Consider the following 13,476-nt stretch of genomic DNA (forward strand, 5'->3'; position numbering starts at 1 on the left):
GGACTGTCTTAGGAAGACCTTCATATATTTGCCCTGAAAAGTAAAGAGGAAGCTAGGGAGTTCGATTCTGGAGCAGTCATTAGAAGATAAAAAGATGGAATTTGCTTCAGTTGCATTGGCAATAAGATTTAACAGAAAAGTACATGTAGCAAAAGATTATGAGACTGCATATGGCTTTCTAAACAGTTCACCAGTAGTTCCTATAATAATTGATTTTCCAAAAATGGATGCCAGTTGGCATTTTGAAGTTGTATATTTTTCATCTTTTCAGGTCCCACATAATAAAAAGATATTTATCAAACGGTCTTACCCAGTCATTTCTTCGATTGAATTTGTTCTATTAGAACTTGTTCTGCCACAGCGAACAAACAGTAGGTTGGCTTTGCCAAGCGCTCTGGATCATAAGCAAACAAGGATGCAAAGGTTGACTGTGATTTGCTTTCCATTTGACAATTGGTGTAGACATTTTAATGCTCAGTGCAGAGAATATCATCCTGACTCCTGACCCTTCCTAGCAAAAGGAACCTAGAAGTGGTTGGTCCAAAAACCACTCATCACAGAATCAAGGACGAGGCTGATCCACATAAGGTCTTTATGCTCTGAGGGAGGGTCGTCCTGAGGATATCACGTCCCCTGAGCCAGAGCCTCAGCATGCATAGAGGTTTGCTTCCAACGGCTGTCTCAACGTGGAGAGAACGTTTCGGTGGCAGTCCTGGCCCATCCTCAGCCCAGCTGAGGGGGAAGCCTCTCTGGCTCTCGGTCCGTTTGCCATTGGTTCAGAACCTGTGTTTACCAAAAGCCTGTTATATCTCAGGCATGCTGCCCAAAAGGCAGCAGCTGTCCGTAAAGGACCCTGGTCCTTACCGCTGTGCTTGGTGTTAGTAAAGATGCCCAGCGTGTGCCGTCATACCTGGCTGTGGAACTTGGTCAGCTGTGTGCACAAATGAGGTCGGGAGGGAGGGATTCGCCCACGGTCACATCCCACATTTGAGTTAGGGGTCTCAGATGACGCTAAAATGTGCCGAGAGAGATTACTTCAAGGATGAAATGAAAACACAAGCAGGAATGCACTTTTTATGAGCCACAGCTTTATGCAAATGTAAGAAACAAAAGATGAGCATGTTAAAGGCTGAGATAATTAATTTTGTAAAGATTAAAAACCAACATCAACATTTTTATAAGCATTTTTTCTCAAAAAATGATTTGAGCTATAAGAATATGCATTTTTTTCCAGAAACCCATTGCTAACACCCATTTTAATTTGGAATGTGCTATCAAAAAAATCTGAAGCCTCTAAACCTTGTTACTGTCCCTATGTTTGCCCTGCCACAGAAGGTTGCTCACCCCCAGGTCAGCTCGTCTACAGCATCTTCTCATCTTCTACTAGTATCTGATTTTGTCTGCTGGAAGCCACAGGGCAGCCAGCAGCTCGCCCTTTGTGTAAGACTCCAGGTCTCTGGAACTTGGGTCCTAACCCCTTCCACTCTCGGTCTCCTCGACTGCCTCCCTCGCCAGCCCCTCCTGCCCTGTGTGTCCACCTCACACTTCCTGTGGGCACGGAATATGAGTCATAATGAGAGTATGTGTGAGTGTGTGCGGGCGTGCGTGCGTGTGTGTAGTGCACGCACTACAACACATTTTTTTCCTGTCCCTTTCAATTTTTAAATGCTTCGACCACATTTTTTAATTCTAGGGATTATACAAGCTTACTGTAAATAAACCACATAGTATATAGCTATATAAAGATAAAAATGCTACACTTCTTAGAGCTAGCCTCTATTTTCTCGGCCTTTGCAAATATTTGGGGACAGTAGGTTGTCTGGTTACAAAACTGTTTTTTACTTACCCTATCACAGATATCTCTCTATTAGTAATAATAATGGCTAATAAGGACCTTTTTTTTACTGAGTGCTTTTTAAAATTAACTCATGTGGTTCACACAGTGTCCTTATGAAGGAGGTATTGTTACTATCCTCATTTTACAAATAAGGAAACTGAGACACAGAGAAGTGAACTAGTTTTGCCTTTGGTCACACAGTGGAACCAAGATTTGAACATAGAGATCTATCTCATTCTTTCTAATGACTGTATAGTGTGATACAGTATATATGTCCTGTAATTGATTTATTGTGTCCCCTGTTCATGGGTATGTAGGTTTTTCCAGGAACTTTTTTTCCCAATTGCAGATTTATGCTACCATAAATATCTTCATACAGTCATCTTTGTGCAAATACGTAAATATTTCTTTAAAATAGATTTTAGGAAGTAGAATTGCTGGCTCAAAAAATATATGCATTTTCAGTTTTGCTAGAAACTGTCAAATTATTCATCAATTATCTTACCAATGTATACTTCTACCAATAGTATATGAGAGAATCTAAACTTTAAATCCAAGAACCTCTCCCACAAGATAGTACAGGTGGAAAGTAACCAAGGCATGGAGATAAGAACCCTGGAGACGGTCTTAGCCCAGTAGAGAAATGGGGGCGGGGTCAGGAGGAGTGCAGAACACGTGATGGCCTGACAAGGGGATATGCTGCGATGGCCCAGAACTGGAGTGCCGCTGGGAGATGGCTGAGAAGAAACCTGGATTGAGGAAGGAAGGGAATCCAGAAAGAACGTATTAACCGTCAGCTGAATCGTGCGCTAAGTCTAGAGATCAGTGATGAAGGAGAAAATGGAGGTAGAATCATGGAGGATGCTAGCAAAATGAAAACTAAGCCTCGCCATTGGGACATTTCCTGTTTAGGAAAATATGGTCAGATGAGATGAAGAAAACTCTTATTAGTCAAATTAATTAGAGAAGAGATTAGTCTTCCCTTCTTAGCCACTACCTCCCTGCCAAGATTCAGTTTGTGTGAGTCTTTGCTGGTGAAGCCTGCCTTAAATTCCCTGACGAGTACGGTGAATCTTTCCTGGAGTCGCCCCTGAGCCTCGCTCTGCTCCTGCTTTTCTCATCCTTTAATCCCCCGTTTACTAGTCCAGCTCCTTAAGGTCAAGGCCTGTGTCATGCTGCTAGTCTCCTCCCACACACCTCATTTCAGCAGAGCACGAGTAAAGGTCAGGTGGGTGGATAGATGCAGGGCTGAGAGGTAGGGAGGAAGGTGGGGGACGCAGGTGGGAAAGGCCCGGGACTCCTTCCCGGAGTCCCAAAAAGCTTTGAGTTAAATCACTAGGGTTTCAAAGAAGGGGAAAAAAGCTTTCTCCAGAAAACCTCTCATCTACCAGTTACACAAACAGGTTAGTAAAAGTTCTCATCGCACAGATGGCTCCCTTTGAAACAGGAGAAGCGTCTATGGCCATATCACCTTGAATGCGCCCCATCTTGTCTGAAAAGGGAGAAGCCAGAGTCCTCCTGTGTCCCTTCTTGATCACATCTGCTCTCTGCTTGAGTTGGTTTTCTGCTAGGCCTTGTTGGATGTATGACCACTCATCAGTCTGAAGACTGCTAACAAGAAGCATGATTTAAGGAGTAATGATTTCTGAAGATGACATAATTCTCAATAGGTTGCTTGCAGGTTCAAGGGTCAGTGTGGCAACTTATTTTGAAATATTCGTTGAGACGTAGGATAAAATTTTTCATCGTTAATTTGTACACAGGTAACAAACAAATAGTCTGACAGTGGTTTTTGGCCACTTCCCCTTTTCAAAAGTAGAAATGTACAAACCCTTTGAGCTTTCTTAATGGAATGTTTTCAGATTTCTAAAGTTCGTAGACATACAAGGCTACACCTTTATAGTAAGGAAAAGGAAATGACATTTTCGAGACGTAAGGTAACAATTATGTAACTTTGACAGTAAAGGTAATTCATTTTCTTTCTCTTACTATTGAAGTCCTGAATCTTTTCTTCTGTCTTGCATTGTTGGCCAACGAGTCTTATTCTGTGCTAGAATCCCGAGTACTGAGATGCAGTTTGTATTCTGTGAATGGGCAAGTTGGTTAACTGAATCTCTGTAGAGAAACAGAGAAAAATCAGACCTGAATTTGAATCCAGGCTTTATCAGTTATCATCTCTGAAGCTTTAGTCAAGTACCTTAATCCCTCTGAGTCTTTCTTTCCTCATCTATAAAATGAGGATAATGTCTTCTTCCAGTGAATAGAAGGATTCAGTGATAGGATTTATGCAGAATACCTAGTACATCACCTGACATGCAGTTGATCTAATCATATGAGTTTTTTCCTTCATTTATTGTTGGAAACCTTTCTAAAATTCCCACCTTTAAATCTTTCCGAGCTTCTGTTTTCTCATCTGTGAAATGGGGGTGTCAACCATATCTGTGTTGTTGTAAGGATCAAATGACAGCAGATGTCTTCTATCTTTCCTTTACAGCTGCAGGCAAATCATACCAACCTACAAGCCAGATATGATGAAACCAAGAAAACGCTGACAGAGGTGAGTGGGTTTTCCTTCCTCCCTGGGCCTCGTTAAGAATCATTTTGACCTGCACTGTTCATGGAATGCCGTGTGTCGTCGGTCTGTGTGGAGCGATTATAATCCCCTTCTCAGGGCTCAAGTCCATTTTGACAGTCACATGACAGTGCCTGACCCAGGCCATGAGTTTTCCATGCTGACGTGTTCTAAACCATCACCATCTATCTAGGTGGGAGAGGTCACTGGGGCTGTAAGGGTCAGGACAGGTTACCTAAAGAAGGCAGGCCTTAGGCCGTGGCGGGCCGCATAGAAGGACATAAAGGAGCCTTCACGGTACATAGCCCCTGCGCCTCAAGCAGGTTGTAGGATAGCTCCAGGGTACTGAACTCCTTGAGAGAGATGGTTTCTGGTTGGAAGACGAGAGAACCAGGAGTGACATAATTTGCTGTTCAAAATTGCCGGTGAAGCTTAGGTGTGATGGGTGAGGGGCTCTCAGGAGGGGGAGGGGATTGCTGGTATATTTTGAACCGCACTATCCGTTTTTCCAGCCCAGGTTGCAAGTGTGTCATCTCACATCGGCATCAGAGTGTTGCTTACCTCCCACTTGTGATTTCCTGGGAAACCAAGCGGAGAAAACAAGCACCTCTGATGCCAGCTCTGTCATGAGGGGAGTGGAGATATTTCTGTCTCTTGCATTTCCATGAAACTGTTCTCCTCTGGATCGGAAAAGCTCTCACTGTGGTTTCGGTGCTTGGGCTATAGCTGTTCCCCGTACAAAGGCCTCACTGCGAGGGCCCCCATCTTCTGTGTTTCCCTGAAAATAAGACCTTGCCGGACAGTCAGCTCTAATGTGTCTTTCGGAGCAAAAATTAATATAAGACCCCATCTTTTTTACTGTAATATAAGACTGGGTCTGATATGATATGATATGATATGATATGATATGATAAACATAATGTTATAAATATAATATAATATAATAATATAATATAATATAATATAATATAATATATAACATAATACCAAGTCTTATATTGATTTTTGCTCCAAAAGATGCATTAGAGCTGATCGTCCGGCTACATCTTATTTTCGGGGAAACAGGGCAGTACTTTCTGGACCTGTGGGAATCACTGATCCTCAAAGATGTCTCTGAAACCAAACCAGTCCCTGTGCTTTTTTTTAATTTCACATGAAAGTTGCCCATTTAAAATTCTTATATTTATAGCAATATGCAGTACTTTTAAGCCTGACAAAGCTTTTTAATTCTGACCTGGACTAGTCTCTTTGCTGATGGTCAGAATATTTAAAAAGGGCAGGCACAGGAATCAGACTAAATTTTTTCAAATTCTGTCTAAAGCTACATGTGTTGCGTTTGGACAGATCAGCTGTCTTTCTGCTGTTCTGTGACCACATTCCTGTGGATTGCTTAGATAGCAAACTCCTGGGGTGGAATTCCTGCTGTGGTCCTACTGTTAATGCTGTGGACCCCGTAGCATAACATTTGCCCAGTCATAGATCAGTCTTTGTATAACAGTCTGGAAGAGGTTAAAAGTAAAATATCCTGGTATCAATTTCCTAAGACACTTAAATGCCTTAGGATATAAGCCCTAAGAGGCTACGAAGTGGCTTTTTGTACTGAACACTAAATCAAATTAATTTATGTGCTAGAAAGGTAGAGGGTGTGATTTAAGTCAACAGTGAGTGCTAGTCTTTCTGTCCTGAAATAATCATGATTGCCCACGTTACGGTATGTGGACTGTGCTTCGGGCACGTCACTTGTGTTAGTCCATGAGTCTTTCCAGCTGCCCTGACAGCACACTGTTATCATCCCTGTCCTGTGGAGGGAGACACTGAGGCAGAGCCGCCATGCTGGCGGTCGGGTGCCGAAGACCTCTCAGAGAGCTTCCTGTCTTGGAGGGAAGTCACAGCAACCCCCATCTGCAAAGATTGCAAGCTGCATGAAACCTAGTTCTGAAAAACGTAGGAAGAAGCCTGATTTTGTTAGGATACTGAAGACCAGGCCCCTGAAGAAGTAATGAACTTTGTCTTTGCACCTCAGTCTCCTTATCTAGTCACGGCAAACTCTGGGCAGAGTGAGTACTCCGAACCCTCTCACACCAGTGTTCCCAGGTTTTACCTTTTCAACAACACCTGCCCTTCCGGGATAACTTGGGGGCACTAAAAAAATGGGAGACCTGTCTTTCCAATAAATTTAGGAAAAGGAAAGCAGGAGTTAGGAGGTAGAGGACAGATGACAGTGCGTGACACTGCGGGGAGGCCACAGGGGCCACGAGGTGCTGGCCTGTCCACTTCTCAGTTTCAGAAGTCACAGCTTTTCTTTCCCGTGTGTGAGGCTTATTCTTTTTACTCTATGCCGTATCCTGTCCTGTTTCTCTAAGGCTGTTGATTGTCTGAAGTTTTTCTCGATCGACAAACTATTTCTTCAGATCAAAATTCATGTTCCATTGACACACCTTTCTGATGGTTTTATCTTGGCATCAGGTGTGTAATAATTCTTGGGGGTATGCCTGTGTTTGATTCTGAAATTTCCTGTTGGCAACTGTGTGGATTCTGTATCCATTTTGTGCAGCCTGCTCCATGTGACTCTTCTGGAAAAGTGGGTCCTACTCTGGTAGGATCAGCCAGTGGTAACTGATATTCGGGGACACGGAACTCTCCATTTCTCCTGAGTATTGCGGACCCTGGGGCCCTGCTATGCCTCTGCAACTCGAGCATCAGCTCTTGGGTTAGCAAGGAGCCAGGAGGGGTTGCTTAGCGCAGCTGGCTGTTCCTGCCACAGACGCCAGCCCTGCAGACCAGTCCTGCCTGCATCTGCTCATGCCACACAGCAGGCCTCCTCAGTCCATTCCTGGCTGTGGCCATCTTTCTGTCCCTGAGGTACCCCCTCCTGGGGTTCATAATAACAGTCTGGATTTTTAGGACTTGAGGCAAGAAGGAGTTGCTGCAACTTGTGCCTGGTCTTTTGTTTGCAACTAGAATCCTTGGAACTCTTTTTTAACTTGTTTTTTTTTTTTTTTTTTGAATAGGTAACACATTCACGTGGTTCAAAATTCAAAAAGTACAAAGGGTATATTCCGTTAACTCAGCCACACAGTTACCCTCTCCAGAGGTAACCAGTGCAACTAGTTTTCTTGAATCTTTTCAAAATAGTGTTTTCGAATCTTTTCAAAAATACCTTATGCATATTACAAGTAACATGTATTTTCCTCTATACATGTATACATGTGATGTATACCTTCTTTTATACTTATTAGAAGCATATTATACTTGTGGTTTTCTACCTGGTTTTCTTCATCTAAGAGTAGATATTAGAGATCATCATAAAACAGCTGCCTTTTTCTTACTTTTTTGAAATAGCAGGTTAGTATTCTATTGTATGATACAACTATACACTTTATAATTTTTACTTTATTTGTAAAGTGTCTTTAAAATTTATTATTTAAAAACCTCACTGTCTGACTCAGAAAATAGAGGTGACATTATTTAGGAAGACAGGAGATTTAACCCTGTCCCTGTTAATAGCCATAATAATGGCATTCCGAAATGTCAGCCCAGCTCTGTCTCACAGCCGCTCCTTTCATTTCCCTCTTCCTGCTGAAAGGCACCTGCTGTCAACATTACTTTGGACTTTTCACGCTTTGTGGCTGTGATTGTAAGCCGCTGCCAAGGTTTCTTTAACCAGCAGGACGTGTCAGGAAGGGTCAGGTTTTGTCCCTCCACCCCCATCCTTCTCTTCTTGTTCACCTATTTCCTCAGTGTCCAGCTCAATCCTGTGGGCTCGGCCAGCTGCCAGAAGCGGTGTACAGGTAGGCCTGGGGAGGAATGGAGCGCTCGCTCCTCCACTCAGACCTCTAGCAACAACGCCTCCTTCTCTCTTGCAGTTGAAGAGTCAGAGTGAGAAACTGGACAAGGAACAGGCAGCCCTCGAGAAGATAGAGTCCAAAGCTGATCCAGGGTAAGGGGTTCAGCATGTGTGTGTTTTCTCTTTGAAGCAAGTGACTTGGCCAGTACCTGGTGGCTTCACTGGTTGGCGCACAAGATGAAGGAGCCGGGGGTCATGCTTCTGGCTCGTCTGCACAGGTCAGTTACCTCCCCTGCCGACTCAGACTGCGCCTGCCACTCGGCATGCGCTGAGATGTGCTGCTTGGCACAGAGGTAGCCCTTTCTCCCAGTTCTCTGGGGACCGGAAGCAATGTGTTCTGGGGGCTTGTGTTTTCATTTTCCTGGTTTTAAAAACTAAAGAATACATTCACGGTACAAAAGGGCATATGATGAAGAGTCTCCCTCCCACCCCGGCCCCCCAACCACCCACTTCTCCCTGGAATCAACCATTGTTACCAGTTTTCTTAACAGCATTCGCTTTAGCCATGTCTCCATGGGAGTAAAGGTTGTCTTTTTCTGCAAAAAAAAAAATGCTTCTGGTTTTGTTTTGTTTTTTGTTTTTGTTCCATTTAAATTAATTGTCATTAGACAGTTTACATATAAGCAGCACTTACATTTGATGTTTTTGTCACCACACCACTTGGGGGGTGAAATCTCCTAAGTATCACTCATTTGAATGAAGTTGTAAATCAGTCCGGCACAGATTGAGCAGTTTTGGGTTTGATAGACATTTTTAGCCAAGAAGTACCCACAGCTTACTGGGCTTTATAATTAGAAACCCTTCTGTCACGATACAGAGCAAAGTACTGCTAGATACTTGATGTTTTTATTTTCAAATGAGTGTGTTTAATGACCTTTAGCAACTTGTTTCCTTTTCAGAATGGATATTAAAAATGCTTTTCCATACTGTTTGTTCTCTGACTACTGTCAAGTAATTGGTATCATTAAGTACACCCAGTACTCTTGAAACTCATTGATGTTTCTGCAGGTGACATTTTAATTCTGGATTCTGGTTTGTTTGCATGTAGGCTAATAGGCTCTGGCATATAAGTGAATAATAATGTCAGCTAAATGGTAGTCTTTATCATTTGTGGAGAACCCATTAGATTCTTGAGAGCAACAAAAGCAAATTAACAAGGGAGTCCCTTTTTAGCTGCGGACTTGGTTTTAGCTGTGATTCATAAAATCATAATGACTTGCCATGTGTCGTTTTTCGGTCTTTTCTCTTCAGTATCCTACAGAACTTGAGAGCACTTGTAGCCATGAATGAAAATCTGAAAAGCCAGGAACAGGAGTTTAAAGCCCATTGTCGAGTAAGTGTGGCTTGGTGTCTGCAGACATTAAACCAGGACTCTTGTACAATCTCTTGCTCTCCCTCCCTTTGTCCTGCTGTGGAATCCTGTCCAGGTGCAGTTGAAAAGGGAGACTCATCAGGCAGTTACCTGTCAGGTGTGTGAGATAAATAGAGCAATGTGGGAGGTACGCTCCAAGGACACCAGAAGTAACCGTGTGTGCCAAACCCCAAATTTGAGAGCACAGTCTTAGAGATTTTCTAATTTACAAATGCATTTAAAAGAAAAGTCTTATGAAGTATAAAGCAATAACATCATATAAAACCAGGGCTGTCGTGAAAACCTGGAATGTCTCCTCATGGTATAAGCCCTAGGTCCTGCCATCTGGGAACTTGGTGCCTAGTAGTGGAGGTGACGCATGCACAGCTGGCCATGACAACCGCAGCAGGAGATAGGAGATGAGACCCGTGAGGTCTGTGTGCGTGCCAGAGGAAGAGAGGCCACTCTGGCACAGGAGTTCTGTGGAGCTGGCTCTTACTTAAGGGCAGGTGAGGCAGGGCTCCAGGCTAGAGGGTAGCAGAAAGGTGGCCAGGCCTGTGGGGATGAGGAAGAGAGAAGGCCGATTGGAAGTGGGCTCCAGGCTACCCATGCCTTTCATGTCCTGGCGATTACTGTGTGCCTCACCAGCCCTCCAGAAAGATAGGGCCCTTCTCACCGGTACAGCTGCCTGCCGCCTCCCGGAAAAAGCTTTCCCAGGCTGAGAATTGGAGATCAGGACAGCGAGTTCCTAATGGACTTTTTGTCCTAGCATAAATTTACAGAATGTGAAAATAAGACTCTGAGTCAAGTTAAATCATTGTGTGCAGTTACTAGCTTCTCCAAGGTTTATGAATATTTATGTCCCTTTTAAAGGAGGAGATGACGCGGCTACAGCAGGAAATTGAAAATCTGAAAGCTGAGAGAGCTCCAGGTGGAGAAGGAAAGGTAAAGGCCCTGAAGGCGTCCTGGTGACTGAGGTGCTGTTGTGACTTATGTTTTGAAAAGATTTCTAGATGACTAAGCAGCAAAAGTCGGATACTGTAAAAGACTAGTGGCCTCAACCTGGTCCTCTGAATGCACATTTCTCAGCAAGAGTTATCACTTGATTTTCTTAGACTTCCATCCCTCTCCTTTCTCTTCCTTCTGGTGCGTAAACAGCAGCAGTGTGTGTGGACGGCAGCCGCCCCAGACAGGAATTACCAGATTACAAGTCTTCCCTTTCCCCCCATTTAGGGCAGGGGTGTTTCCAGCTAACACCTGAGCTCTGTTTCCCTCTCAACCTATTCTCTAACTTTGGTGCCAGTTTACTCACTTCCCTCTCTACTCCTGCCCAGGGTCGTGCCCCACCCTTAAAAGGCAGCAGTGAGGGGCGGCCGGATGGCTCAGTTGGTTAGAGCACAAGCTCTTAACAACAGGGTTGCCAGTTCGATTCCCACATGGGCCAGTGAGCTGCACCTTCCACAACTAGATTAAAGGACAGCGACTTGGAGCTGATGGCTCCTGGAAGAACAAACACACTGTTCCCCAATATTCCCCAATAAAAAAATAAAATAAAAAAATAATAAAAGGCAGCAGTGAGCAGGAAACAGAGCAGTCTTAGATTGGTATTGGAGCCCCTGCAGTGCGGGAGCTTTTGGGCTGAAGGAGCACATTTGGCTCTCTGAACAAAGACTTGATCTCCCAAGGAGCTGGTGTGAATTTCCATCAAGCGTTAAATTATCATGCAAGGATGGGGAAAAAGTCTGTTTCTCACCAAGTGAGATTGTAAGGTTCGCTGTGTTGAGCTCCCACCTCACACTTGATTCAAAGCTTACTTCCTGAGCACTGCTGTGCTTGGGATGTGAGAGCTGGACGTAGCCTCAGATCTCAGTGATTGCACCTGCTCCCTTGTGGAAATGGAGAACTGGGGGGTATGGGGTGCAGGGGAGACTTGCCCAAGCCAACCGGCACGCGCGCGCACACACACTCACACTCGTGCACACACCTAGTGAGGGACTGTGCAGGGCCTTCTCCCTGCTGTGCTGGGGTTGTGTCATTTCAGCCAGGCCACACAGCTCTGCTCACCTGTGAGGAACAGCAGAGTTCCGTGCAGTACTGTGGTGTCCTGGGAGCATCAGCACACAGCCTGTCCTTCCAATTGTTTCTAAAATTTGGAACGGTTGACGCCCAAATCATCAGCTCAGTCAGCTTCTGAGTTTGCACAAATCACAGACGGTTAGGATCCCATTTCTCTTCTGAGCAATCACATCTTGTTAGAGGGGCGATTGCTCACATTCAAAGTCACGTTTAGCTTGTTTGTGTGTAACTGACAGACGTTTAAGAACAATTTAAAATCTGGGGGCTCACACAGGGGCTGTTCCCTTTCTGTTCTCTGATCAGACTTGGTCCTCCACCCCCACCCCTTCCTACATTTAGACCCTCAGCTTCTATCCCGTTCACCTTATTCAGAAGGTGTTTCTTACTGTTTATCTTTTCAGACCCTGTCCAGTGGAGAGCCTAATGATGCCCTCTCCCCTGTGATGACTCATAATGTAAGTACCTGCCCGTCTTCTGGGCTGCCAGTGTCCTCTTCGGGTGTGTACTCTCAAGAGTTTCTCATGCCTACTTCAGTTTTCTCTATGGCTGCCTCCTCATCTGCGGGCTCTCGGGGACACATCTGGCCCCTCAGATGAAGGCAGGATCTCACCAGGGACGGCCCTGAAGGCCACCCTTCTGGGGGGTTTTCTCCCAGCACCTTGTGTAGGCTTTCTGTCTTGACTGGCACCACTGCTGAGAAGGGGCGAGGCCTGCATTGGCCATCCGTGCGGGTCACACCCCATGGGCTCCTGAGGGGTGGAGGTGGTGCAGAAGGAAAAGCTCCTTTCTTTATGGTGCTACATTCCAGGATCAGCAACCTGTAAAGGGCCAGATAGTACATGTTTTCAGGTTTGTGGGCCAGCTTTACTATTCTAGTCAGAGTTGATATGTAAATAAAAGGACCTGGCTATGTTCCAATAAAATTTTATTTACAAAAATAGGTCCAAGGGCTGTAGGATTTGGCTCTTGGGCTATCGTTTGCTGACCTCTGTCATGAGTTAAACTAGTGCTTCCAGCTCTCCAGCACTCCAGCAAACCTCCAGGAGAAGGAAGGGAGAGCAGGAGGAAGAGAAGCGGGAACATCTCTAAAGTTTGCCTCCTTTAGGGTTTCTGTTCCCTTTGTGCCCTCAGAAGCTCCTAGAGAACAGGACTCCTATGGTGAGGTCTGTGGGGTTTGCCTGCACCTCAGCCCTGTAGAGGAGACTGTGTGTTCTCATATTCTCTCTCTGTCTCTGTCTCTGTCTCTCTCTCTCTCTCTCTCTCTCTGTGTGTGTGTGTGTGTGTGTGTGTGTGTGTGTGTGTGTGTGCTGGGGATGGGGGTACCTCTGATCTCATTGTAGCTCTCTCTAACTCAGCAAACCATGTCTCTTATCTCACTGGGTTCAGGGAGGAGCTAGTTTCTCTCTTTTAATTCAGCTCTGTCCAAAAGAACCTTCTACAGTGCTGGGAATGTTCTGTATGTGCCCTGTCTAATACGGTAGCCATTACATGTGGCTACTGAGCACTTGAAATTTGACTAGTGCAATTGAGAAACTGATTTTTTTTTAAATTTCAGTTAATAGAAATGTAAATAGTCACATGTGGCTGGTGGCTGTCACATTGGACAGGGCAGCTCCAAAGAGAGACAAAAAGCAAACCAGCATCATCTCGAAACACAGAGGCACAGGACAAGAGGTTCTTTAAGTCGTGCTTGTTTCCTCCTCCTCATAGTTTGCTTTTAGTTGTGGCCGGGGGAGGACATGTGGATTTGGGGGATACTTCACTTAAAAACATGGATTCAGCCTGGATCCCAG

The 13,476-nt window shown here is 44.7% G+C and overlaps 1 protein-coding gene across 1 annotated transcript in view; it reads left to right on the forward strand.

Annotated features, from left to right (window-relative positions):
* The window catches only part of CCDC93 (CCC complex scaffolding subunit CCDC93), an 82,577-nt gene that overhangs the window by 49,418 nt on the left and 19,683 nt on the right, over positions 1 to 13,476 (forward strand). Inside the window, exons 13-17 of the mRNA XM_019748226.2 lie at positions 4,332 to 4,394; positions 8,276 to 8,349; positions 9,508 to 9,589; positions 10,481 to 10,552; positions 12,085 to 12,138. Coding sequence (XP_019603785.2) covers positions 4,332 to 4,394; positions 8,276 to 8,349; positions 9,508 to 9,589; positions 10,481 to 10,552; positions 12,085 to 12,138 — 345 coding nt within the window. The remainder of the gene's footprint in view (positions 1 to 4,331; positions 4,395 to 8,275; positions 8,350 to 9,507; positions 9,590 to 10,480; positions 10,553 to 12,084; positions 12,139 to 13,476) is intronic.

This window comes from Rhinolophus sinicus, linkage group LG01 (assembly GCF_036562045.2).
Source record: "Rhinolophus sinicus isolate RSC01 linkage group LG01, ASM3656204v1, whole genome shotgun sequence".
NCBI classification, from domain to species: domain Eukaryota; kingdom Metazoa; phylum Chordata; class Mammalia; order Chiroptera; family Rhinolophidae; genus Rhinolophus; species Rhinolophus sinicus.